The sequence below is a fragment of the Oryctolagus cuniculus genome, chromosome 1, assembly GCF_964237555.1.
Source record: "Oryctolagus cuniculus chromosome 1, mOryCun1.1, whole genome shotgun sequence".
Lineage (NCBI taxonomy): Eukaryota > Metazoa > Chordata > Mammalia > Lagomorpha > Leporidae > Oryctolagus > Oryctolagus cuniculus.
The window spans coordinates 234,563,542-234,590,083 of NC_091432.1; the positions used below are offsets into that span (position 1 = coordinate 234,563,542).

The following is a 26,542-nucleotide window of genomic DNA, read 5'->3' on the forward strand; positions in this document are numbered from 1 at the left end:
TCATTCTAACACGTGAGGACTCTCTTGGAGCCGGCGCTGTGGCATAGCGGGGAGACGCCGCCTGCAGTGCTGGCATCCCATCCGGGCGATGTCAAGACCCAGCTACTTCTGACCCAGCTCTGTGCTGTGGCCTGGGAGAGCAGTGGGAGATGCCCCAGTGCTTGGGCCCTGCGCCCGCGTGGGAGACCCGGAAGAAGCTCCCGGCTCCTGGCTCAGGATTGCTGCCGCTCTGGCCATTGTGGCCATCTGGGGAGTGAACCAGCGGATGGGAGACCTCTCTCTCTGTCTCTACATCTCTCTCTCTCTCTCTGTGCCTCCCTGTAGCTCTGCCTTTCAAATAAATACATAAATCTTTTAAAAAAAGTTAAGTAAAAGAACGAAAGAACAGGCTGGGACGCCGGATGGCGAGTGTGAGGGAGGCAGCTGGCTTCTCGTCACGGCACCGCCCTCCTCCAGCCGCGGGCAGTGGAGAGCGGCCCAGGACGGGGTGTCAGCCGTCTCCACACCAGCTCCCTGCGCCCCCTCGGGCTGTCCTGCCGCCTCACGCTCCCCCCTGCTTGCTCTCAGGCTGCACCACCAGGCACGCGACTCCTGCTGTGTGTGGAGACCCTGCCAGCAAGACCCAAGGGACCAACCTGCAGGGACGCTTTACTCTGCAAACGTAAGCGTCACCACCAATCTCTCTCGCGCTTTGCTCAACTGTGCACACAACTGTGGCACGCGAGCCCGCCTGCAAGAAACCGGATTTTCTCAACACTCAGCTCCAATGGCCACAGGAAAAATAACTTCTAAAAAATATTTTGACACAACTACAAATTTACAGGAAGTTACGCACCCTTTATAGTTTTCTCGAAGCTATGAAACAACTGCCCGTTTCCGCACCCATCTGCGCAGAGCACACGGTGAGACGGCAGAAGGGCCCCAGCCACAGCACAGACCACCCACGGACCCCGCCCCGAACAGGAGTGGAGACAATCTCAGAGACAGGAAGAGGCAGAACTGCCATCTTTCTGTCCTTCTGCTGCAGCTAAGGGCGACAACAGTCTAAAATCCATCTGTAGTGGCATTTAAACTTACGGTGACATTTTCTTGATAACTTAAAAACAGAAGTACATAAAACAAAGGCTACAGCGCTTGGACCCAGAGCAGGCACAGGGCTCCGGTGCAGGCGAGAACGTGTATTGAGCGCCCTCTGCTGGCACTAACCACCGTGGGGACGGCAGTGAGCGAGGGTTAGGCGCTCAGAGCCACTGGAGCCCTGCGCGCTGAGGGGGAGCCCCGAGCACAGCCGCACTGGGCGCCCCAAGCGAGCCAACGAGCGCCCGTCCCTCCCACGCCCCCGGGTGGTCAGCCACGCCCACTGACGCGCCCTCTCGCTCCTGTGCCCACTGACGCGCCCTCTCGCTCCGGTGCGGGGGACACAGGAAGCAGGGCACACTCTGGCGCCGCTGTGGTCCCGAGCATGTACCTACCATAAGGGTCCTCAGATGTCCAAGGATGAAGAGGCTGTACTTGGCTCGCGTAATGGTGACGTTCATTCTCTGCAAACTGGCCAGGAACCTAAGCAACGAGAGAGAGCCTCTTCTTGGTCTAGAACGGCTGAGGCAGGCGGGCGGTACTTCACACGGCTTCTCCAGCGCTCCCGCCACTGCCTTAGAAAGCACGGGGAACCCTGGCGCAGGAGCGACTCCCACCGAAGGCAGAACAGACCAAGCAGGGCGCCGTGTCTGCTTCCTATTTTGCCTGTGATACGATGCTAGAAATTTTTTTTTCTAAAATATGTCCTCATTTTATTGGACAGGCAGAGTTACAAAGAGAGGGAGAGGTAGAGGTAGAGACAGATCCTCCATCTGTTGGTTCACTCTCCAAACGGCTGCAACGGCCGGGGCCAGGCGAGGCCAAAGCCAGGAACCTGAACACCCTTCAAGCCTCGGGCTTGGGTGCAGGCCCAAGGACGTGGGCCATCCTTCCACAGCTTTCTCAGGCCATCGGCAGGGTGCTGGATCGGAGGCGGACAGCCAGGTGCTGGCACTGCAGACGGGCTTGACCCACTGCCGGCCCCAGAAATTCTACTTGAACAGTAGGACTTTAGGTTTTAGAAATAACCCCAGGGGCAGGCAATCAGCCGAGTGGTTAAGATCCTGCATCACAGCATCGGAGCACCTGGACTGGACACCCGGCTCCAGCTCCTGCTCACGAGGGCCCCAGGAGGCAGCAGCACGGCGGAGGGACTGCTTCTGCCGCCCACGCGGGAGACCTGGATTGAGCCCAGTTCCGGCTTGGCCACTCGGACCCCAGCCCAGGGCGGATGCGGCAGGCAGCAGGGGACTCCATTGGCAGATGACAGCCTGTTCTCTATCAGTCTCTGTCTCACTGTCCCTCAAAAACCTTCTCTAAGAGTACACAAGCTCATGTACTCATGAACGTAAACGCGTGTTCGTGTTGTTAGAACACTGCGAACTAGCACAGAAACAGACACACTTTCAGGAAATGGTCCTGTGGGAACCGGGCTCCGCACGGCAGGCGGCCCATCCCATCCCAGCGGAGCGGAGAGCACTTACGTTTTATTTTCTGAAGGAATAGTCAAACAGGTTGACCACCTGTACATCCTACCTGCCTTGCATGAGTGAGAACACCACCACACAGACTCCTAGAGACTAAAGGCGTTCCTGCCATCCCTGGGAGTGTCCTCAGCAAGTTAAGTGACAGCAGCTAAAGAGAACAAACCCAGGCAAAGCAGGAAAGACACCACCTCAGGACACACGCCATGAAGAGTAACATACCCATGGGGCTGGTGCTGTGGCACACGGGTAAAACCCCAGCCTCCAGTGCCGGCATCCCATATGGGCGCTGGTTCTAGTCCCGGTTGCTCCACTTCCTATCCAGCTCTCTGCTGTGGCCTAGGAAAGCAGTGGAAGATGGCCCAAGTGCTTGGGCCCCTGCACCCGCGTGGGAGACCTAGAAGAAGCTGCTGGCTCCTGGCTTCAGATCAGCTCAGCTCTGGCCTTTGCAGTCATTTGGGGAGTGAACTGGCGGAATGGATGACTTCTCTCTCTCTGGCTCTACCTCTCTCTGTAACTCTTTCAAAGTAAACAAAACAAATCTTTAAAAAAAAAAAAAAAAAAAAAAAAGAGTAGCATACCCCTGCAAAATATGCGTCACCCAATTATTTATTTCACTTATGAAAAAACTATGGATTTAAAAATATTTTTCAGCAAAATAAACATCTCCTAATTTCATTCACTCTTCCATGAACTTTGCCAAGTCCTCTCCTATGGCAGACAGCAGGGAAAGCAGAATTAACAGGTCTCCAAGTCAGACATCCTCATGCTGCTACACAAGATCTCACCAGAAAACAAAGCGAACGACGGTGTTCTGCAGCAGGATCGGCAATGATCTAGTCCTGGATGATAAACAAGTGAACAAAGCAGTGACAGGTCACTCACCCAATTGAGCCTTGCAAGGCATTTGCTCTGACACACGTGACAATGACACAGTCCTTCTGCCGGCCCTGGAACGCATCCACAGTATCTACTTCCGCCGGTCTAAACACCCAAGAGAAACACACTTACCCAAGTACAAAAGTCACTCAATGCACATGTTAGTTTAATAGTGTTTGAGAAATATTTTTCATGGTACTTTTGCCATTAGTCCCCGTTTCACCCTCACCCCAGGCTGTGAGAATCACTAACCACTCTGCTGTCTGTCTCTGAGACTTTTCTCCACTGGAAATCTCATATCAACGGAATCGTGCGATGTGTGACCTCCTGCGCTTGGCTGCCCCCATCACGACATCGCCAAGGCTCCCCCAGACCGCGCCACGCCCAAGTACTCCACTGCTCTTGGACAACAGCCTCCCCGCACGGACCCAGCACGACGCACTCACCCGCCCACCACGGACGGCTGCTTACGCTGTTCCCACTCGATCAATGCTATGACTAATGCTTACGATTAAGTATTTAAGTAGATTTTTAAGAAAAATAATCTTTTTATGTATTTGAAAGGCAGAATTAGAGAGGAGAGAGCCGACTCCCCATCTGTTGGCTCACTCCTTCAACAGCCAGGGCTGGTCCAGGTCAAAGCCAGGGTCTGGAGCTCCACCAGGTCTCCCCTGTGGGCGGCAGGGACCCAAGCAGACGTGGGCCATCTGCTGCTGAAGCAGGAAGCTGGATCACAAGTGGAGGCCTGCAACCGGAACCAGCACTCTGGTAGGAGATGGGCCGTCTCCAGCACTGGCTGAACCAGCCATGCCAACAGCGGGGCCACACTGCCTGGGCCTGCGCGGGCATTCAGTTCTTCAATTCTGGGGGTGCACCTAGGAGTGAAGTTCTAGGTCGCACGGTCAGGCTACAGCTCGTCCTTGGTTACCATTCTCACCAGCGGTGTAGAAGGGCTCCAGCCTCTCCACATCTTGCCCAACACTCGTTACCGTTTCCTAAACCGCAGGCTGCAGTGAGTGTGATGCGGAATACTGTCGTTCTGAGCTGCATTCCCCTCATCACACGTGAGGTTTATGTGCGTATGAGCCATTTCTGTCTGTCCCTTACTGGGGCCAGTACTGTGCTTAGTACATTAAGCTTCTGCCTGAGGCCCTGGCATCCCACAGGGGCACCAGTTCGAGTCCTGGCACTCTCTCTCTCTCCCCTCCCCCCACCCCGTAACTCTGCCTCCCAAATAAGTACACCAATCTCAATAAACAATCTCAGCTGTTGTTGCTGTTGGGTGTTAGATTCCCTGCATGTCCCAGAGGAGCCTCTCACACACACTCGCGAGCACTTGCTTCCATCACCTGTTCTCTTCTCACTCGCGAGTCCTCCCACACACAAAAGCTGTCCATTTTCATCAAGTCCAATTCACCCATTTTAATTTCTCTGGTTGTGTCTAAAAAACCGCTGCCTGGGGCTGGTGCTGTGGCATAGTGGGTAAAGCCACCACCTGCAGTGTCGGTATCCCATACGGGCGCCGGTTCAAGTCCCAGCTACTCTACTTCCAACCCAGCTCTCTGCTGTGGCCTGCAAAAGCAGTAGAAGATGGCCCAAGTCCTTGGGCCCCTGCATCCACACGGGAGACCTGGAAGAAGTTCCTGGTTCTTGGATTCGGATTGGCCTAGCTCCAGCCGTTGTGGCCATTTGGAGGGTGAACCAGCAGATGAAGGACCTGTCTCTCTTTGCCTGTGACTCAGCCTTTCAAATAAATAAACCTTAAAAAAAATTTGGGGGCCAGAGCTGTAGTGTAGCAGGTAAAGCCACCGCCTGCAGTGCCGGCATCCCATATGGGTGCCGGATCATGTCTCGGCTGCTCCTCTTCCGATCTAGCTCTCTGCTATGGCGTGGGGAAGCAGCAGAAGATGGCCCAAGTCCTTGGGCCCCTGCACCCCTGGGAGACCAGGAAAAAGCTCCTGGCTCCTGGCTTCGGATGGGCGCAGCTCTGGCCATTGCGGCCATTTGGGGAATGAACCAGTGGATGGAAAACCTCTCTCCCTGTCTCTGCCTCTCTCTCTGTAACTCTGTCCTTCAAATAAACCTTAAAAAAAAAAATAGTACCTTTAAAAAAAAAAGAAATTTTAAAACACATTTCCTTCAACAATGTTTTATGGTCAATGTTGAGTGTACAAGTCTTCCACTTCTTTGGTTATATCCATTTCTAAGTATTCTATCTATTCTTTTTCAAAAGATTCATTTATTTATTTGAAAGGCAGAGTGACAGAGAGATCTTTCATTCTCTAGTTTACTCCCCAAATGGTCACAACAGCCAGGGCTGGCCTGGGCTGAAGGCAGGGGCCAGGAGCTCCATCCAGGTCTCCCACATGGGGGCAGGGACCCAGGGGTTCCTGGGCCATCACCTGCTGCCTCCCCAGCCACATCAGTGAGGAGCTGGATCGGAATGGAGCAGCCAGGACCGAAGCCAGCGTGCTGAACCTGGGTGTCCCCAGCAGCAGTTTAATCCACTGTGCCACAACGGTCCTACGCATTTTATTCTTTTTACACTATCTTAAGCGGGATTGTTTTTATTTCCTTTCCTACTGTTTATTTGTAGCACACAGAAAAACAGCAGACTTCTGAACATTGATCTTGTATCTCGCAACTTTGCTGTGCTCATTAGCACTACCGGCTTCTCTGTATGGATTTGCTAGTGTGTCTGTGAATGAGACCAGGTCATTAGGAAAAATGACGGTTTCACTTCTTCCTTTCTAGTATCAAAAAAGCCTTCCGTCAGTTTCGTGCTTAACCCATCTGGCTGGAGTTCGCCCAATACAGCAGCAAGAGCGAGCCCCATCAGAGGCCCGGGGGCAGCGCCAAGCCGCCCACAGCTGGCCTGGCACGCACGTCCGTGCACGGTGCTGGGCTGTCTCACAGGCTTTCCTCTATCTACGAGGCAATCGCCTCCCCCTGCTCTCGGCGCAGCGCTGCCCCCTGGATGCCGGGACAAACTCCAGCCGGGGCTGCTGCACAGCCCTACAACGCTGAACTCTTCCGTCAGTGTGCTGTTGAGGGTTTCCGGACCTGTGCCGTGAGCGGAACTACCAAACGGAGACAGAGCGTGAGGGGGAGGGGGCCACTGCGAAGTCTTGTCTTACTATTTGGTGGACCTCACCAGTGAAGCCTGGGGCTGGGTTTTTCATTATTAGGAAGTATCCGATCACCAACTCTGTATCTCTTGGCTTGTTAGGCCTATTCAGATTTCTTATTTTCCCTAGAGTCAGCTTTGGTAGCCTGTATGTTTGTTTCTAGGTTAAGATACAGTTGAATTTATGGGTTTCCAATATCTGACTTTTAGTATTGGGTAAGGAGACGAAGGATGACTTTCAGGGGCCACTGCTGGCAACGCCACCGTCGCCTATCAGAGCGCTGGTTCAAGTCCTGGCTGTTCCACTTCTGAGCCAGCTTCTTGCTAATGCACCCGGGAAAGCAGTGAGAAATGTCCCAGTGCCTGGAGACTCAGACTGAGTTCCTGGCTCCCAACTTTGGCCTATTCCAGCCCCAGCTGTTGTGGCCATCTGGGAGTAAGTCAGTGGACAGAAGAACTCTGTCTCTCCCTCTCTGTCACAATGTCTTTCAAATAAATAAATGTAGGCCGGTGCCGTAGCTCACTAGGCTAATCCTCTGCCTGTGGCGCCGGATTCTCTCCTGGTTGCTCCTCTTCCAGACCAACTCTCTGCTGTGGCCCGGGAGGGCAGTGGAGGATGGCCCAAGTGCTTGGGCCCTGCACCCCATGGGAGACCAGGAGGAGGCACCTGGCTCCTGGCTTCAGATTGGGGCAACACGCCGGCCGTAGCAGCCCTTTTGGGGTGAACCAATAGAAAAGGAAGACCTTTCTCTCTGTCTCTCTCTCACTGTCTAACTCTGCCTGTCAAAAAATAAATAAATAAATGTAAAAAATAAAATCTTCAATTTGCACACAAAGGTATTGAAAGGGTTAAATAATCTACTCAAAGCAGAATGTGACTTCACTACTTCTGCCGCGATCAGAGTTCGGATGAACACGTCACGGGACCCTGTTCCCGCATAAGGCCGACCTCCCACGGCCGCAGGGGCACCAGCAGCCACAGGCGGCCCGCGCGTGCCCTCGCGCCCTCTGCTGCACTGCCACTTCGGGACCCTCTCCTTCCCCCCGGCCCAACACAACAGCTGCGGAGCGCCTCACCCTCTTCTGTCGAACTCTTTGTCCAGATCCTTCTGGATCATCGTCTTCTGGGCCTTGTAGTGGGTGATTATGCCGACGTTTCGAAAGGTGATGTCCCTTCTTTTGTCTTTAATAAGCTTGATTATCTCCATCACCAATTTGATTTCTTGAATATTTACATATGAGCTACATAAGACAGAGAAGAAAACACACCAAAGTTACCAGCAGTCCAACTGCCAAGTCCCACGGGTGGCTCTGCCCCCCCCAGTACAAGAGAGGCGAGCACTAAAGGCACACACGCACAGACGCAAGCCAACTGAGCAGACGCCAAGCTGCACGGAGAACAGTGTGGAGGCAACAGAATTTTCGGCAGCAACTACAGCTGCTGTACGAGGGACAGCAATAGTAAGAGCGGTACTTTAACAGTCAGCGTGGAGACACACCTGACATGAATCAAGGACTTCCTGTCTTCCACCACCGACAGTGTCTGAGCTGTGCCCCTTCCCTCAAGTGCCTGCATGGCCACGCGGGCCACGTGACAGACAGACCGTGAGCAAGGCCACCAGGGCTGAACCCTGTGACGTCACCTCCTGCCCTCAACTCCCCTCCCAGGCTACACGCTCCTCACCGCCACCCCGATCCAACACGTGACGGCACCGCGGCAAGCACTGCCCGCTCAGCACGCACCCTCCCGACTCGGAGACGAGCCGGCAGCTTCGCCCCCACCCTCCCTTAGCACTTCCCAGACTGCCTCTCAGGAGAGGCAGAGAGACGCACATGGACAATGTTCCAAGTGCAGACCTGAGCAGGAAATGATGGATTTGGGGCCACCCCCGGGGACTGAGGAGGGGACATACTCGTTATCCCGTCTTTCGGAACCATCCCCGACATCGAACACGAGGTAAGGTTGAAACGGCCAGTCTGATGAACACCGGTTGGTCTCAGTCAGTCTATAAAAAACCAGCCACCATTCCAAATGTAAGTCATCAGAGATACTGTACTATTATCACTACTGTTTTCCTCTGGGAGGAGGGAGCTGGGAAAGTTAAGAGGGGAGGAGAGACCTTCCTTTGCAGATGTGTGTCAGGGAAAGAAACAGAACACTGCATTTCTATTCTAGTGCTGGGGAGAATGACCTACGTAATTAAACTATAAAAATCTATGAATGAAAAATGACTTGTAAGTTAAAAAAGTCATAAAATAATTAAGCAGAGGGTGGTCCACTGTTTCAAAAGGACTGCGGGTGCTGGTGCTGTGGCACAGCGGGTAAAGAGCTATGGCCTGCAGTGCTGGCATCCCATATGGGCACGGGTTCGAGACCTGGCTGCTCCTTTTCCGATCCAGCTCTCTGCTATGGCCTGGGAAAGCAGCAGCAGATGGCCCAAGTCCTTGGACCTCTGCACCCGTGTGGGAGACCAAGGAAGAAGCTCCTGGCTCCGGCCTGGTGCAGTTCCAGTCATTACAGCCATCTGGGGAGTGAACCAATGGGTAGAAGACCTCTCTCTCCCTCCCACCCCCACACCCACCTCTCCTTCTCTGTGTAACTCTGCCGTTCAAATAAATAAATAAATCTTAAAAAAATAAAAAGGACTGGAAGCACATACACAAAAACGCACACAGTGACTCTCTCTGGGCTGTGTGACAAGGAGTCATCGCTCTTCCCTGGCACTTGCTGAGCCAACGTGGCTGTTCTAATCAATGGTTAAAGTCTCTGGTCAGTGCTTTCATGACAGGACGCGAGAAGGCAGAGCGACAGCTCTCCGCCGCGGGATCCGCTGGGCAGGGCGGCGAGCACACCCACCTATTTGTTCTCAAGCTCCTGTTGTACACGTAGTTGGAGGGGAAGAGGCATATGTCCGGGTGCATGCGGTACTGCACGGTGAGCTGCAGGACGGGCAGCCTGCCCACCCTGCTGCGCTCCACGGCCTCCTCCAGCAGCTTGCAGAAGCGAGCCATCATCGACTGGTCGTAGCCGTACTCCTGTGCCTTCTGCCATGAGGAGAGGAAAGGAAGAAGCTCCAGGAATTCACTTCGACTTCCCACTATCACGACGGCCAGGCTGAAGTGGCTTAAGACTACGAAAAAGTCAGACTCCGAGGAAGGAGAGGTTTCTGACCCTGACTGTCAAAAGCCATGGATCGGGGCCGGCGCCGTGGCGCACTTGGTTAATCCTCCACCTGCGGTGCCAGCATCCCATATGGGCACCGGTTCTAGTCCTGGCTGTTTCTCTTCCAGGCCAGTTCTCTGCTATGGCCTGGGAAAGCAGTAGAGGATGGCCCAAGTCCTTGGGCCCCTGCACCCACGTGGGAGACCCGGAAGAAGCTCCTGGCTTCAGACTGGCGCAACTCCGGCCGTTGCAGCCATTGGGGAGTGAACCAATGGATGGAAGACCTCTCTCTCTCTCTCTCTCTCTCTCTCTCTCTCTCACTGTAACTCTACCTCTCAAATAAATAAATGAAACAATCTTAAAAAAAAAAAAAAAAAAAAAAGAAGCCATGGATCGATCCCGTAACTTGCACTACCTCCCCGTCACTTACAGCCCACACCCTGCTTATCAGACAGGCTGCTGGGAATGCCACGCCGATGCGAACAGAAAAGAATCTGAATAGCAGTCAGAAAGAGAGAAATCTAACACAGACTTTAACAAGCTACTTCTAGTCACACCCTCGCAGCAGAAATAGTGGGCGCCGCCATCAGCAAGCCTTCTGCAGACCGTCTCTCCACCCACATCCACACAGAGCATCGGCGCCGCGGCGCACGCAGGCTCCCACCTCACAACCAAGCCCCGGGAGAAAGAGCGCCCTCACACACGGGGGAAGCTGTCCTGCACACCCCTCCGTGCTGGCAGCACGCTCACAGAGATCTTCCCTACACACCTGGAGTAAAGCGTGCTCTGAAAACAGGATGGCACCTTCACGAGTGACGCTGAGGATACTGGGTCCAGAGATGTACGTGCAAGCCTAAACAAGCCCGTTTCTCAAACTGAGAAACAAGGCCTTACTCCTCAGTCAGCGGCCGTGTGTGTGTGTGTGTGTGTGTGTGTGTGTACACGAAAGCCACAGTGACAGAGCACACAGACATCTCCCATCCATGGTTCACTCCTCAAATGGCAGCAAGAGCTGGGATGGGCAGGCTGAAGCCAGGAGCCAAGAGCTCCATCCACGTGGACGGCAGGGCCCACACTTGGGTCATCGTCCACTGCCTTCCCAGGTGCATGGGCTTCTAGGGCACAAAGCAGCCCACACTTGAGTCAGCTCTCTGACACGGGATGCAGGCGTTGCAAGCGGGGCTTAACCCGCGCGTCACAACGCAGGCCGCAGCCTGTCCTTTTCTCTTTACGGCGTTTCCCCTAATTGGCATCTGTCTGATATGAACCAGGAGGCTGGCATTCTCCGCCATGCCTGCTATGTTCTCATGTTTGTGCTGCTGGAATTAACCAGGCACAGCCCTCAGAGTGTCCGCACAGGGCCTCCCCGGGCAGGCCTGGCACGCAGGCACCTGATCCATCTACACACAACCAGCAACTAAGGGGCGTCTTCAGAGACTTACACTTACACTTATTAACACCCAAACAGCGCTGGGGCCGGTGCTGTGGCGCAGCGGGCTAACACCCTGGCCTGAAGCGCCGGCATCCCATATGGACACCGGTTCTAGTCCCAGCTGCTCCACTTCCGATTCATCTCTCTGCTATGGCCAGGGAAACCAGTAGAAGATGGCCCAAGTCCTTGGGCCCCTGCACCCGCATGGGAGACCCAGAAGAAGCTCCTGGCTCCTGGCTTTGGATCAACGCAGCTCTGGCCGTTGCAGCCTACTGGGGAGTGAACCATCGGATGGAAGACATCTCTCTCTCTCTCTGCCTCTCCTCTCTCTATGTAACTCTTTCAAATAAAAATAAATAAATCTTAAACAACAACAACAAAAAAGACCCAAACAGCGCTTCCCCTCCTTGCTGACTCCTTAGTTTTCCGTGCAGATAACAGACGAGAACCCGAGACACACACCCTCCTTCAGGACAAAGAACAAATAAAGCCCCTTGCACGTGGCAGCGAGGCATGAGAGCTCACCATGGAGATGACGGTGGGCGGCAGCTGCTTCGGGTCCCCGACCAGGATCAGCTTGTTGCAGCGATGGATGAGCGGCGTGAGGGTCTCCACTTCACAGGACTGCCCAGCCTGGCGGGGGAGGGGAGAACATGGGGGGGTTCTTCAGTACCCTGCCCGTTAACTCGGCCGCATGGGTCTATTTCACTCATTCAAGTTCTGATCAGACAGCAAAGCATCACAACTCTCCTTCTGCACCAAGTGTCAGTAAAGCAGAACAAGAACACCACAACCTCCTCCACTCGTGTAGGCACACACCAAATAGCGTGGAGTCAGCCAGCACGAGTGCCGCCACCCGGGAGCCGCCCGGAGGCTCCTCCTGTCGCGGTCCCTCCTCCGCGCCCTGGTCTGTGCTCGCTTCCCCAGCTCCTGGCCCCGCACCAGGCCTCAAGACTCAGGAGTGGCTTCAGGTCAACATTTCCCCCACGAGGTCATCACTTCCGCTGCTTCTGTTCTTTCAGGCGAGTGGACAGGTATTTCTTTTCAATTACTTTTGAGTTTTTTAAATCACCACATGGTTGCACACATTTACAGCGTATAAATACTGGAACCCGGACCTCCTGGGTTTCACTTGTCTTCTGCCCTAAATTCTAGCACAGGCAGGGGCCAGTAAGGCTTCCTCTGTGATGGAGCCAGCAGGAGAGGACGCTCCCTGGCAGCACCGTGGCGCAGGACACTGCCTCCGGGGGGGGGGAGCACCGCCGAGGGCCTGCGTTGGCGTCTCGGCTCCACCCCACGCCAGCTTCCTGCTGAGCAGCACCAGCCGAGGCAGCAGGGGATGGCTCCGGTACTCGGGTGACGGACACCTGGACTGAGTTCCCGGCTCCTGGCTCTGGCCCAGCCCAGCCCAGCCCAGCCCAGCCCAGCCCATGGCAGGCATCTGGGGAGTGATCCGTGGACTGGAAGACACTGAGTTCTCATCTCTCTCTGTCTCCCTCTCTCTAATCAAAACAAACACAGAACTGCCTCAAAGGGAACCAGAGCTATTCCTCAGAGAAGCAGGAACCATTCAGCAGGGATTCTGTCACAAGCAATCAGGTATCATTCAGACTAGAGTCCCAGCACTGCAAAAGCAACTTTAGGGCCGGTGCCGCGGCTCACTAGGCTAATCCTCCGCCTTGTGGCGCCGGCACACCGGGTTCTAGTCCCGGTCGGGGCGCCAGATTCTGTCCCGGTTGCCCCTCTTCCAGGCCAGCTCTCTGCTGTGGCCAGGGAGTGCAGTGGAGGATGGCCCAAGTGCTTGGGCCCTGCACCCCATGGGAGACCAGGATAAACACCTGGCTCCTGGCTCCAGCCATCGGATCAGCGTGGTGCGCCGGCCGCGGCGGCCATTGGAGGGTGAACCAATGGCAAAGGAAGACCTTTCTCTCTGTCTCTCTCTCTCACTGTCCACTCTGCCTGTCAAAAAAAAAAAAAAAAAAAAGCAACTTTACCAACAGCAGGTCATCAGAAGCATATTTCTTTCTCTTTTTTTAAAAAAAAATTTATTTGGAAGACAGAGTTAGAGAGCAAAGACAGAGAGGTCTTCCATCTGCTGGTTCACTCCCTAGATGGCCGCAAATGCTGGAGCTGCACCAATCCAAAGCCAGGAGCCAGGAGCCTCTTCCTGGTCTCCCATGCAGGTGCAGGGGCCCTGGACCAAGGACTTGGGCCATCTTCCACTGCTTCCCCAGGCCATAGCAGAGAGCTGGATCAAAGAGGAGCAGCCAGGACTAGAACTGGCACCCACATGGGATGCCGGTGCTTCAGGCCAGGGCGTTAACCGGCTGTGCCACAGCGCCCCCAGAAATGTATTTCAACCCAAGAACACACACGGCGTGCCATGGAAAGATCAGGTGTGCGAAACCATTGCTCTCAGCACCTCAGCAGCCGCGTTCCCACTCACTGACCTCATCAACAATGACACAGCTGAAGGGCACCCCACCCTGGCCACGGAAAGCTGACTCCAGCAGCAGGCCACCGCTGGTGCTCAGTGTGCAGCAGATGACATGCGACTCCAAGATGATGATGTTCTGTGTTTTCTGGGGGCGCCCTTGAACCTACAAGAACAAACAAAACACATTTTCACTTGCACATGAATTCCCGACAGCCACACGCACCACGTGATGCACAAATGTGTTGGTGAGAGGCGGAAACTCCAATCAGGAAGCCGGCTCAGGCTTTCAGGACAATCAGGAACCAGCAAATACTGTGCTTTGTAGTCTAAGAACACAATGTAAGTACAATAAACAATTATTTAGGTTTCAATTTTGTTAAAGTAGATTAACAGTCTTTTTGTAGGATATATACACAGCAAGGTATCTGAATGAAAATAATTTTCAGTTGTGAAGTGATTATGAGTAAAAACAGGGTCTGAACTATGCTCAAATGCATACCTTTGTCATTTTTAAGTATATTTTGTGATTTTTTTTATAAAGCTAGTACCAACAAAAACGCCTGTGAATCTGATGAGCTTTTCTATCTCCAGTGTTAACAGTCTGTTTGGCTCCCCATAGTCTACTGCAGTTGTTTAAGCCCCAAAGAGTAATGCTGATGGTTAACAGATTTTTAAAAAATATTTATTTATTTAAAAGTCAGAGTTACACAGAGAGAGAAGGAGAGGCGGGGGTGGGGTGGGGTGGGGACGGTCCTTCCATTCACTGGTTCACTCCCCAGTTGGCTGCAATGGCCGGAGATGCGCTAATCCAAAGCCAGGAGCCAGGAGCTTCTTCCAGGTCTCCCATGTGGGTGCAGGGGCCAAAGGACCTGGACCATCTTCTACTGCTTTCCCAGGCCACAGCAGAGAGCTGGATCGGAAGAGAACAGCCAGGACTGGAACCAATGCCCACATGGGATGCTGGCACTGCAGGTGCTGGCCCCGGTTAACAGACTGATGTTAGCGACTTGTGCAGTGCAGACTTGACCTGATCATGACATCTGGAGGGTGGGGCTGGAGGGAGGTCTTTTAAAAGGCAGAGACACAGGAGAGAGAGAGAGAGACAGCAAGAGCAGGCTTCCACCCACTCCACTCCCCAGATGCCCACAATGGCCTCCGGCTGGGGCCAAAGCCAGAGCCAGGATCAATCCAGGTCTCCCACATAGGTGGCAGGAACTCAACCATCTGAGCCATTACTGCTGCCCTCCAGGGTGCGCATTAGCAGGGAACTGGAGTCAGGAGCAGAGCTGGGTGCAGGAGCCAGGCTCTGTGACACGGGAGCAGGCGTCCTCACCCCCAGCGGGAGCCTTTGGGTCACCGGGGCATGCCCTTGGAGGTGGCTCTCCTGAGGGGCTGGTAACATAAGGCCACGTCTGGCACAGCTCTTCTGCCTGCGTCCCGGCTCACCATGTGATCACCCTGCCACCCTCTGGCCTCCCCAAATTCCTGACCAAGGGGCCACCTGACTGTAGGCTTAGGAACCCCCAGAACTGTAAGCTGAGTGAATTTTCTTTCTGAAAAGCCCCTCTCAGGTATCTGAGTTAAAGTTCTGAAAAGCTGACAGATACAATAAGAAAAGTCAACTTTAAAAAAAAAAAAAAACTTATTTATTTTTAAGGCAGAGCTACAGAGAGGGAGAGAGGGAGAGACAGAGAGATTTTCCATCGGCTGATTCATTCCCCAAATGGCCGCAATGGCTGGAGATGGGCTGATCTGGAGCCAGGAGCCAGGAGCTTCCTCTGGGTCTCCCACATGGGTGGAGGGCCCACGCACTTGGGCCATCCTCTACTGCTTTCCCAGGTCAGAGCAGAGAGCTAGATCGGAGGAGGAGCAGCCGGGACTAGAACCGGTGTTCACATGGGATGCTGGTGCTGCAGGCAGCGGCTTAGCCCACTACCCCCCAGCGCCAGCCCTGAAAAAGGAACTTCTATAACGTGACAGTGGTGGACCCCAATGTGAGTGACACCACACAACGTCTACACTGCCACAGTGCTCCAATTAACGAATGAACTGCTCCTCTTCTCAAAGACTCAGTTTCCCTATTCTGCTACGAAGATGCACCAGACTCCTCTCCGCACAGATCAGCTCAACCCAGGACTTGACGGCATGTGGCTGAGGTCTGGGAGCCAGGTGGCAACCGTGATCCTCCCTTGCCCGCAGGTCAAAGGTCAAAGCCACTCGGTCAGGGCTCTGCCCCCAGCCGCGAGCCGTGATGCATTCACGGCCCTGAGTGGCAGGAAGCGCAGCACCCACGAATGTGGACCTCCCCTCCGAATCTGGGAAGATTCACTCTGAGCTCAGCTTAATATTTCAATAAAAAGTTTCACAAATTTTATATGCAAACCAACAGCTAATGGAAATATGCATTAAACTGATTTAACTACACTTATTCAGCCACCTACAGCAGATGAGTAATAAATGAAAAGAAACACCTCGATTCAAAAGCACTAGGAACCGAGCTGGTGGTCACTGGCCTCACGCCTGATCTGACAGAGGCTGTGGCCTAACACCTGAGCCTCACCCACTCCGACCCCAACTGACTGGGACCTGCACACCCGTGGGACAGCGGGGACGCTGTAGGGACCTGCACACCCGCGGGACAGCGGGGACGCTGTAGGACCTGCACACCCGCGGGACAGCGGGGACGCTGTAGGGACCTGCACACCCGCGGGACAGCGGGGACGCTGTAGGGACCTGCACACCCGCGGGACAGCGGGGACGCTGTAGACAGCTCTCACAGTTCTGCATTCATGGATTCAACCAACTACTCATTGAAGATACTCGGGGGGAAAAAACCACCATCTGCACTGACCACAGAGAGACTCTCTTCTTGTCATTACAGCCTGAAAGACACACACACAAACTATCCATGTGGCACTCACACTGTACTCAGTATTAAAAGTACTCTGTGGGGGCAGCACTGAGGTGTAGCGGGTGAGGCCATTGCTCACAGCGCCACCATCCCATATGGGCGCTGGTTCTAGTCCCAGCTGCTGCACTTCCGATCCAGCTCTCTGCTGTGGCCTGGGATAGCAGTGGAGGATGGCCCAACGCCTTGGGCCCCCGCACCCACGTGGGAGACCCGGAAGAAGCTCGGTTTGGGATGGGGCAGCTCCGGCCGTTGTGGCCAACTGGAGAGTGAACTAGCAGATGGAAGAGACCTCTGTTTTTTAGCGTGTGAGAGAGGAAACAGCTCCTGTGAGATGGTTTTCCTACTACCCCCCCAGACCTAAAATAGGAAAAGATAACTCATGATCACGTCTTAGATAGCCAAGATGGTGACAAGAATCCATTCTCGGCCCAGGCTGTGGCGCCGTGGGTTCAACCACGTGCAGTGCCGGCATCCCATGCGGGCACGAGTTCAAGTTCTGGCTGCTCTACTTCCAAGCCAGCTCTGTGCTGATGTGCCTGGAAAAGTAGCGGAAGAGGGCCCAAGTCCTTCAGTCCCTGCCACCCACGTGGGAGACCTGGAGGATGTTCCTGGCTCCTGGCTTTGTCTAGCCCTGACTGATGCGGCCAGCTGACAAGAGAACCAGCAGATGGAAGATCTCTCTCTCAGTCTCCGTCTCTCCTTCTCTCTCTGTAACTCTGGCTTTAAAATAAAATAAATCTTTTTTAAAAAAATTCTTACATTAAAGCAAAAAAAAGTAATTATTCTACCATTTTCTCTACTTGCATAGTTAGATCTAATTTTTCATAATATAGCTGGACAAAAGCCATGGATTGTCTGAATTATTTCATAATTGAATTTTTAAAAGAAAATAAAAATCAGGGGCTAGGGTGGGGTGAAGTGGTAAAGTTGGTGCCGGCTACTCCCCAGCTCCCTGCTAATGTCCTGGGAGAACAGCTCAAGATGGCCCCAGTGCTTGCAGCCCTGCACCCACACAGGAGACCTGAAAGAAGCTCCTGGCTGTGCCTGGCGGAGCCCTGGCCGTCGCAGCCACTTGGGGACTGAACCAGCAGATGGAAGCTCTCTCCCTCTCTCCCTCCTCTCTCCCTCTCCCCCCTCCCCCCCTCTCCCCCTCTCCCTCTCTCTTTCTCTCTCTGTAACTAACTTCCAAATAAATCAAATAAATCCTTTTTTTTAAACCGCTGTGGCAGAATAGGTTAAGCTTCTACCTGCAGTGCCGGCATCCTGTATGGGTGCCGGCTGGAGTCCCTGCTGCTCCACTTCTAATCCAGCTCCCTGCTAACAGGCTGGGAAAGCAGTAGAAGATGGCCCAAGTGTTTGGGCCTCTGCACCCACGTGGGAGACCCAGAAGAAGCTCCTGGCTCCTGGTTTTAGATCAGGCCAGCTCTGGCCATTGCATCCACTTGGGGAGTGAACCAGTGGATGGGAGAGCTGTCTGTAATTCTGCCAATCAGATAAATAACTAAATCAAAAAAAAAAGGGAATAAAAAGTTAGACTGAGCCTTGCTGGCAGAACTTGTGCCTGGCCCTCAAGTAGAACCAGATGAGAGCAATGCTGCCTCCCAAGACTCCCTGGTTGAGGGAGGGACTTCTACACTTGAACTACTGCATCCAGAACACCCAATCGCAGCCCCCACAGTACATTTCATGACTAGCATTTGTCCCCCGATGTAGACAAGCTGGGAAGAGCACGTTTAGGTGTTTCGGGAGGTAAATGGTCCCCAGAGCCATGGACCCGCACAGTTCTGTTGTGGAGCCAACCTCTGTTAGGCTCCGTTAGCAAATGATGCAGCAGAACACCGGAAGACCATTCAAGCCCAAGCCACAGACTCCACCGACCAGGCTGTGAGCTAGAACATTTAAATCAACCTCATCATCAACTATCAAGTATGCGTCGCTCTGTCAACTTTTTTTTTTTTTTTTTTTTGCATTTAATGGACAGAATCTTAGCAACACCACAGAAGGAAAGCCCACCGTGAATGAAGGTGGCTGCCAGTCAGCTGCGGGAGTGGGTGTATTTTACTTTCATGGGATCCTGCCCCCTTGCGTGGTGATCTGACTGGTACTGGCTGAAAGCAGATAGGCAGTTCTTTAGGATGCACTCCTGGCCTGGTCTGTCTGTCTTCACACTCTGCAGATGGACAAGCTGAATGGTTTGAAGCAAAGTGAGATAAAAAAAAAAAAAAAAAACCAACTCCCACCCTCACTCAGACCGCTGCGCCTCTGCTGTCAACTGTGGATTGTTACCCCATTTTGCATGGCTTGTCTGGGAACTTCCAAAATCTCGTTTTAGTGGAATACTTTTGTTATTCTAAAAAGAGAATTAACAAAGAAAAACTCAAGAGAATCCTACAAGTGAACTACTCACCTCTTTGATTTTAGAAGCAAGCTCCTGCCTTTCCTTTGAAATGCTGACAATTTCTCGATCTAACTCCTGCCTCTGGAAGGAACCAGAATGCGCCATTAGAAGTAATCTGAGTACCGGGAAATGCTTCCCAGTACACTGAGCCTGCTCCCTCCCTGCCATGTGCCCCTGACACTCTCCGCACGACTGCGTCGTAACACCCACTTCTGCCGCGCGAACTGCGCTCTGCGCTGCTTTTCTACTTGGCCTTCCAACCCCTGCAGCACCGCGCCTCCGCTGATTGACAGGTGGTTCAAACGAGTGGTCGCTCACACCCCAGCCGTAACTCTGGCCACCGTGGGGAGCACACCACTCAGGCCTGCCTATCAAATCATGAACCACTCCTTAAAGACGTGGATTAGGCCTGCCTGCCCACCCCGGAACTAATCAGAGTCCTTGCTGGGAAGTGATGCAGGGATGCTGGGAAGAGGCCTTCCCTGGGGTCTCTAACCTGGGACGGTGGAGCCCAGGAGTGCTGGCATTTGTCTCTGGAGAAGAAAGGGCTGACACACAAATTCAGGGTTGGTGGGAAAATGCTATCAGGCAAGTGTCTGGACCCAGTCACGCCAGAGGCGATCCACTCACGGATTCCCCAGGTAGGAATCAGGGAATCCCCTGTTTAAACTAACTGGAACTGGGTTTCTTTAACTTGTAATTGAAAGATACTTAATAAATTCGGTGTAGTTTTAACGTATGGGCCAAATGTAATACACCGTCTGCTTTTGTAAATAAAGTTTTATTGGAACACAGCCACATCCATTTGTCTATATATTACTGATGGCTGCTCGCAGGCCACAGCAGAGCCACCCATATGGTCTTGGAATGCCTAAGACATTTACTACTCTGCCCTTCCCAAAAAGAAAAATGCTAATCCCTCCCGTAAGGCTGCCCCTTTAGTGCCCACCGTCCCATCAAAGCATCACATCCAATGCTCAGCGGCTGGCTTTGTGCCCACACGAGCTCTGAAGTTCTTATTTGCAGAATACTCACGGAGAAACGTTAGGATACCTGCATCTCCCGTCCTCCCCGGCACAAGGCTCGCTGGCGGGAAAGCTCATCTAGCTGACGGTCCAGGATCTCTTTTCTTCTATGCATCTCCTGAACATGAGAAGGCAAGTCTTTCTCTAATAAAAATAAAAATTTAAAAATCGCATGCAAATTCCAACAAACACACCTGCAAACTCAGCATGAAGCAAAACTAGTCCCCAGAACTGGAGTATTTCTAGGGTCTCCAAACTGCCCGCGGTATCATCTCACGTTGACCCCACAAAAACAAACAGCAAACACGACCGTGACGCATTCGGTACTTACTCATCCTGTGGTTAACTTGGCTGTCCAAACTGAACCTCAGGACCTCATTATTAATGGACTTCTCAGGACCCAGTCTCACTAAATTTATATCTCCACAGTTTCCTGTTGATAAAAACCACACGTAAAGACTGTAAGGACACTGCCAGTAAGCCTTGTCTCTCTCCAGAATGCCCATTCCTAAGCACTACATTACCCATCAGAAAGGGGCTGCACAGACCGGCTGCCGGGGCCACACAGAGCTTCCCACCCGTCATCTCAAACACTCTTCCTAGACACTGCAGCAAGCGCCATCACTTCTACCTGTACAGCACAGAGCACACTGGAGATTCTACTGTACTTCTGTTCCAAAGGACTGATTTACTTGTTTGTTTGAAAGCCAGAGAGACAGGGAAAGACAGAGAGAGATCTTCTATTCGCTGGTTCAACTCTCCAAATGCCTGCGACAGCCAGGCTGAAGCCAGGAGCCAGGAGCTGCCTGGGTCTCCCACAGAGGCGGCAGGAAGCCAAGTGCTTGGATCACCGTGCACTGCCTCCCAGGTGCATCAGCAGGGAGCCAGATGGAAGTGGAGGGCCAGGGTGGGAGCCATCACTCCGACACGTAATGCGGGTGTCTAAGTGGTGGCCTAACCCTCAGCATCCACCCCAAAACTGCTTTACCTTACCGTTTCCCAAATCTGTTTTGCCATGGTGTTCTGTGGGAAACAGAACGAGGAGTGTTCATATACTAGGGCAGGCGCTGTGGCACAGGGAGGCGCCCACATCCCTGCTGCAGTAATGGGAGCCCCAGCTCCTCCACTTCCAATCCAGCTTCCTCCTAGAACCCTGGGAAGGCAGCAGGTGACGGCTCCCGTGCCTGTGGCCTGCTGCCGACATGGGAGACCCAGATGGAGCTCCTGGCTCCTGGCCTCAGCGTGGCCCAGCCTGGCTGTGCAGGCATCTGTGAGCACAGAGACAGAAGTTCTCTCTCCGCCTTTCACATAAAATGAAAATAAACTTAAAAAAACAATAAAAGTACTTTTCTTAGCCATGGACTATTCAAAGGACTTTTACATATTAATACATATTTGAATTTCCAAAAGAGAATCTGATTTGGCCATCAAATCCTCAGCAGGGCACTCAAAGTAAGTGCCCCACGCTCCACACCACACGGGTGCTCCAGAATCTAAGGCACACAAGACGACCAGGACTCTGGGGGCAACAGTTCCTAGAATTCAACCATCGCTTCAGCTCTTTCAGTAACCATTTTCCTTTCAGGTTCCCACGCCAGCATTTCATCTCAAAGTTTTCCGCTGCATCATTAGGCTAACTTACAGCAACGGTGCCAAGTTTTATCAGCACTTACCCATCCTGCCCGTCTCTCTCCTTCCACCCAATATTGAGTCCCCTAAGAACAAGGCTTTGTTCTGGACACTGCCTGGGGCAGTGGCCGGCATGTGGCAAGTTGCGTAGGCACGGGCTGAATGCGGAGGAGCGACTTCTCTCCACAGCTGTCTGCAGCCCAGTGTGGACCCACTTCAGCCCATTCTCCTGAACCAGGAGAACCGGGGCCATCGTCTCCAACCAACATCTACTTCAGGGTTTCAAGACTGCTTAACCCACTTGTTTCCACCAGAAAAGTAGATGCGATGACCAGGCACTCACCAAGGAACCCTCCCTCAACTCTGACGGCATCCTTTACCTGGAGGGTGAGCTCGTGGGAACGGAAGAGAAATTCCTAGGGGCCGGAACGGCAGGCTGGGAACTAGGCCCGAGAGCCCCGGAGCGGCCAGAGTGTGGGGGCAGCGCTGCACGCGTCCAGGCACTCAGGTGTATGCTGTTCTTTCAATCAGCACTACTGAGGTATAATTACACTCAGCAAAATGCAGAAATTCAAAAATATTTCATTTGGGGCCAGCGTTGTGGGAAGCAGTGAAGCCACTGCCTGCAGCGCCAGCACCCCATGTGGGTGTTGGTTCAAGTCCCGGCTGCTCCACTTCTGATCCAGCTCCCTGTTAATGCGTCTGAGCAGGCAGCAGAGGATGGCCCGAGTGCTTGGGCCCTGCACCCATGTGGGAGACCTGAAGGAAGCGCCTGGCTCCTGGTTTCAAAGTCTGGTCCATGTGAGGAGTGAACTAGCACATGGAAGCTATCTCTGTCTCTCCCTCTAACCCTTTCAAATAAATAAACATTTTTAAAAATATTAAAAACCTGTAATTTTATGAGTTTTAGCACATGTATATTGGCAAAACTATAATTTCAATAACATGGAAATTCCCATTCTGAGGTCTTCAATTTTCACGTCCACTAGGAAGCACAGGGTGCTGGCAGGATCCGGAAGCATCACCTATCCCGGCCTGAGCTCTCCCGGGACTTTCCACCAACAGCACAGCGCCCCAGGCAACTTTCGGGAATAAACGCACGGGACAGGGAAGAGTGGGACCCAACCACACATACGGGTGGAGGTTTTTTCTCTTTTCAACAAGGGAGAAATCGCATTTTTTTAAAAAAAGGATTTTTATTTATTTATTCGAGAGGCAGAGAGGGAGGTCTTTTACCCTCTGGTTTACTCCCCAGATGGTTGCAAAGCCCAGAGCTGAGCTGATCAGAAGCCAGGAGCTTTGTGCAGGGACCCAAGCACTTGGGCCACCTTCCACTCCCTTCCCAGGCTATCAGCTGAGAGCTGGATCAGAACGGGAGCAGCTGGGATGTGAGCTGGAGGCCATATGGGATTCTGGCACTGCAGGCAGAGGCTTAGTCTACCACACCACAGTGCCAGTCTCTAGGTTGAGGTTTTTAACGAGACTAACAAGAACAACTTTATGCCAATATGTAATGAAAAAACATAAGGCAAACTAGAAAATTACCTTGAAAATTTTGTATTCCCAATACTGTCTCAACACTAGAAAACTCAAACAGGTTTAAAGCCATTAAAGAACTTTACACGTGGGGCCAGCGCTGTGGCTCAGTGGGTTGACACCCTGGCCTGAAGCGCCGGCATCTCATATGGGCACTGGTTCGAGTCCCAGCTGTTCCTCTTCCGATCCAGCTCTGGGAGACCTCTCTCTCTCTCTCTCTGCCTCTCCTCTCTCTGTGTAACTCTTTCAAATAAATAAATCTTTAAAAAAAAAAAAAAACAGCTTTACACTAAAAACTTACTGATTCTGTTTAAAAAAAAGAAATTTAAAATATAAAATACTAATAACAAATGAATCTTCAAAGAACAGATAAGCTTACACAAGATATTCAAATCATTTTCAAAGTCTGTGTAACTGGGGCTGGCGCTGTGGCACAGCGGGTTAAAGCCCCAGCCTGCAGTGCCGGCATCCCATATGGGCACCGGCTTGAGTCCCGGCTGCTCCATTTCCGATCCAGCTCTCTGATGTGGCCTGGGAAAGCAGTAGAGGATGGCCCAAATCGTTGGGTCCCTGTACCCACGTGGGAGACCTGGGGGAAGCTCCTGGTTCATAGCTTAGGATTGGCGCAGCTCCAGCCATTGCAGCCAATTGGGAAGTGAACTAGCAGATGGAAGATCTCTCTGTCTCTATGACTCTCTGTAACTCTTTCAAACAAATAAGTCTTTTTAAGAAATTTTTAAGAATTTTAAAAAATAAAGTCTGTGTAACTTTAATACTAAAACTAGACAAAGATCATGTAACAAGGAAGAATCATAAGCTGATGTAAAAACACTAATTCACATTAACAGATTAAAGAAAACCTTAATTATCATTTCAACAAATGCAAGAAAGATACATGCAATTAAATTCAATACTCTTACGAGAAAACCCAGAAGCCTTTCAGCAAAGGCACACACACAAACCCGGAAACAAACAGGACACTCGGTGGAGGCATCTGCAGCACTGCCTTAAAGGACACCCAAGACCACAGGAAGCATTGAAAAAAAAGTGAAAATAAAAATACTGAAAAAAGGAAAAGTACTCTCTTAAAAAAAAAGTTTATTTTATTTATTTATTTCCAAGAGAGTAAGAGATCACCAGGCCAAAGCCAGGAGCCCAGATCTCCGTCCGGGTCTCCCACGAGTGGCAGGGGAAGCGCAATCAGCCAGGCCACCAACGGCACTCAGATACGGGATGCAGGCTCATCCCGCTGCACTACAACACCTGCCAAGAGAAAGTTCTCTTTACCCTCAGACTTTGCCAACTGGAAAAAAAAAACGATGGCACCACCTAAAAAACTGAAAACATACCAATCCTCCAAACCCTACGTTTTCCCTTCTAGATTGACACATGCTGGAGGTCAGCGTTTTCGTACTAGCAAGTTTGAACTACACATACAGCATGATGCACACGTCGAGGCCCAGGGTACTCGGAACCCTGAACTACATATGGTGCACACGTCGAGGCCCAGGGTACTCGGAACCCTGAACTACATATGGTGCACACGTCGAGGCCCAGGGTACTCGGAACCCTGAACTACATATGGTGCACACGTCGAGGCCCAGGGTACTCGGAACCCTGACCTACATATGGTGCACACGTCGAGGCCCAGGGTACTCGGAACCCTGACCTACATATGGTGCACACGTCGAGGCCCAGGGTACTCGGAACCCTGACCTACATATGGTGCACACGTCGAGGCCCAGGGTACTCGGAACCCTGACCTACATATGGTGCACACGTCGAGGCCCAGGGTACTCGGAACCCTGACCTACATATGGTGCACACGTCGAGGCCCAGGGTACTCGTGCAAACCTCCCAACCGAACCAAGTGCACAAAAGCAATCACTCTCACTAACTACAGTCTCATCTCTAGCTTTCTTCTATTCTCATTTTTTGAAGTATGCACATTCTGATCTCCCAAAACGGATTTTAAAATCCACAAACTGTCACAACCCACAATTTGTAAGGCACTGCCTTAGAAAGCTGTGTTATACACAGGGGACTGTTATATAGTATTACATAATGGCAGTTCACATTTTCATATCTATACTAGAGAAGGACATACAAGTACAAGAATATTCATACAAGTACAAGAATATTCATGATACTAAAATCTGAAATAAAAATCACAGAAATCTAAACTTCTATCAGTGGACATGAATAAACTGTGCACTCACACAACAAAAATCCCACAGCCGGGGCTGCTGCTGTACTGATCCACTTCCGAACCAGGTCCCTGCCTGGGAGGCAGCTGACAACAGCCCAAGTGTCTGGGCCCTGCACCCACACCGGAGACCAGATGACGCTCCTGGCTCCCACTTCGGCCTGGCCCAGCCCTGGCTGCTGCAGCCATTTGGGGAGTGAACCAGCAGATGGAAGATCTGTCTCTGCCTCTTCCTCTCTCTGTGTAACTCTTTCAAATTAAGTAAATAAACCATAAGAAAAAAAAAGCCCACATTAGTTTGTGTCTGACCATAGCTACACAAAAAAACAAACATTACAAGCACAATGGCAAGTGGAAAAAGCTGCAACGTACTCTCAAGTTTTAAGAGCAAATGGACTCAGCCGGCACCGTGGCTCACTAGGCTAATCCCCCACCTAGCAGCACCAGCACACCGGGTTCTAGTCCCAGTCCGGGCGCCGGATTCTGTCCCGGTTGCCCCTCTTTCAGGCCAGCTCTCTGCTGTGGCCAGGGAGTGCAGTGGAGGATGGCCCAAGTGCTTGGGCCCTGCACCCGCATGGGAGACCAGGAGAAGCACCTGGCTCCGAACTTCGGATCAGTGTGGTGCGCCGGCCGTGGCGGCCATTGGAGGGTGAACCAAGGGCAAAAGGAAGACCTTTCTCTCTGTCTCTCTCTCTCACTGTCCACTCTGTCAAAAAAAAAAAAAGCAAATGGACTCTACATGTAGTAAAGGAAAAACATGTGTGATCCCTGAGGATAAAGATAACACATCCCAGGGCAGCGCTGTGGCAGAGTGGGCTAAGCCTCCGCCTGCAGTGCCAGCATCCCATGTGGGTGCTGGTTTGAGTCCCAGCTGTTCCACTTCTGATCCAGCTCTCTGCTATGTCCCGGGAAAGCAGCAGAAGGTGGCCCAAGTGCTTGGGCCCCTGCACCTATGTGGGAGACCTGGAAAAAGCTCCTGACTCCCAGCTTTGGCCTAGCTTAGCCTTGGCCACTGTGACCATTTGGAGAGTGAACCAGTGGATGGAAGACCTGTCTCTCCTCTCTCTGTTTGTAACTACCTTTCAAATAAATAAAATCTTAAAGGGAGAGGGAGAGAGAGAGAGAGAGAGAGACAGAGACAGACAGACAGACAGAGAGAGAGAGAGAGGAGACACATCCCAGATTGATTTGTAACTGGGTATGGTCACTGAGTTCAGCCAACCAGAAATAAGCGGAGG

General features: G+C 52.3%; 1 protein-coding gene across 11 annotated transcripts in view; it reads right to left on the reverse strand.

The window, feature by feature from the left end:
* The window catches only part of SETX (senataxin), a 74,064-nt gene that overhangs the window by 969 nt on the left and 46,553 nt on the right, over positions 1-26,542 (reverse strand). For 9 of the 11 annotated variants that reach the window (XM_070058311.1, XM_070058312.1, XM_070058317.1 and 6 more), the window contains 10 exons: positions 20,265-20,366; positions 19,962-20,077; positions 18,918-18,989; positions 13,613-13,762; positions 11,688-11,795; positions 9,425-9,612; positions 8,481-8,573; positions 7,645-7,809; positions 3,447-3,545; positions 1,473-1,560 (listed from right to left, as the gene is read on the reverse strand). In XM_070058311.1, coding sequence (XP_069914412.1) covers positions 1,473-1,560; positions 3,447-3,545; positions 7,645-7,809; positions 8,481-8,573; positions 9,425-9,612; positions 11,688-11,795; positions 13,613-13,762; positions 18,918-18,989; positions 19,962-20,077; positions 20,265-20,366 — 1,181 coding nt within the window. The remainder of the gene's footprint in view (positions 1-1,472; positions 1,561-3,446; positions 3,546-7,644; positions 7,810-8,480; positions 8,574-9,424; positions 9,613-11,687; positions 11,796-13,612; positions 13,763-18,917; positions 18,990-19,961; positions 20,078-20,264; positions 20,367-26,542) is intronic. The other 2 variants (XM_070058324.1, XM_070058322.1) reach the window with 1 other exon arrangement.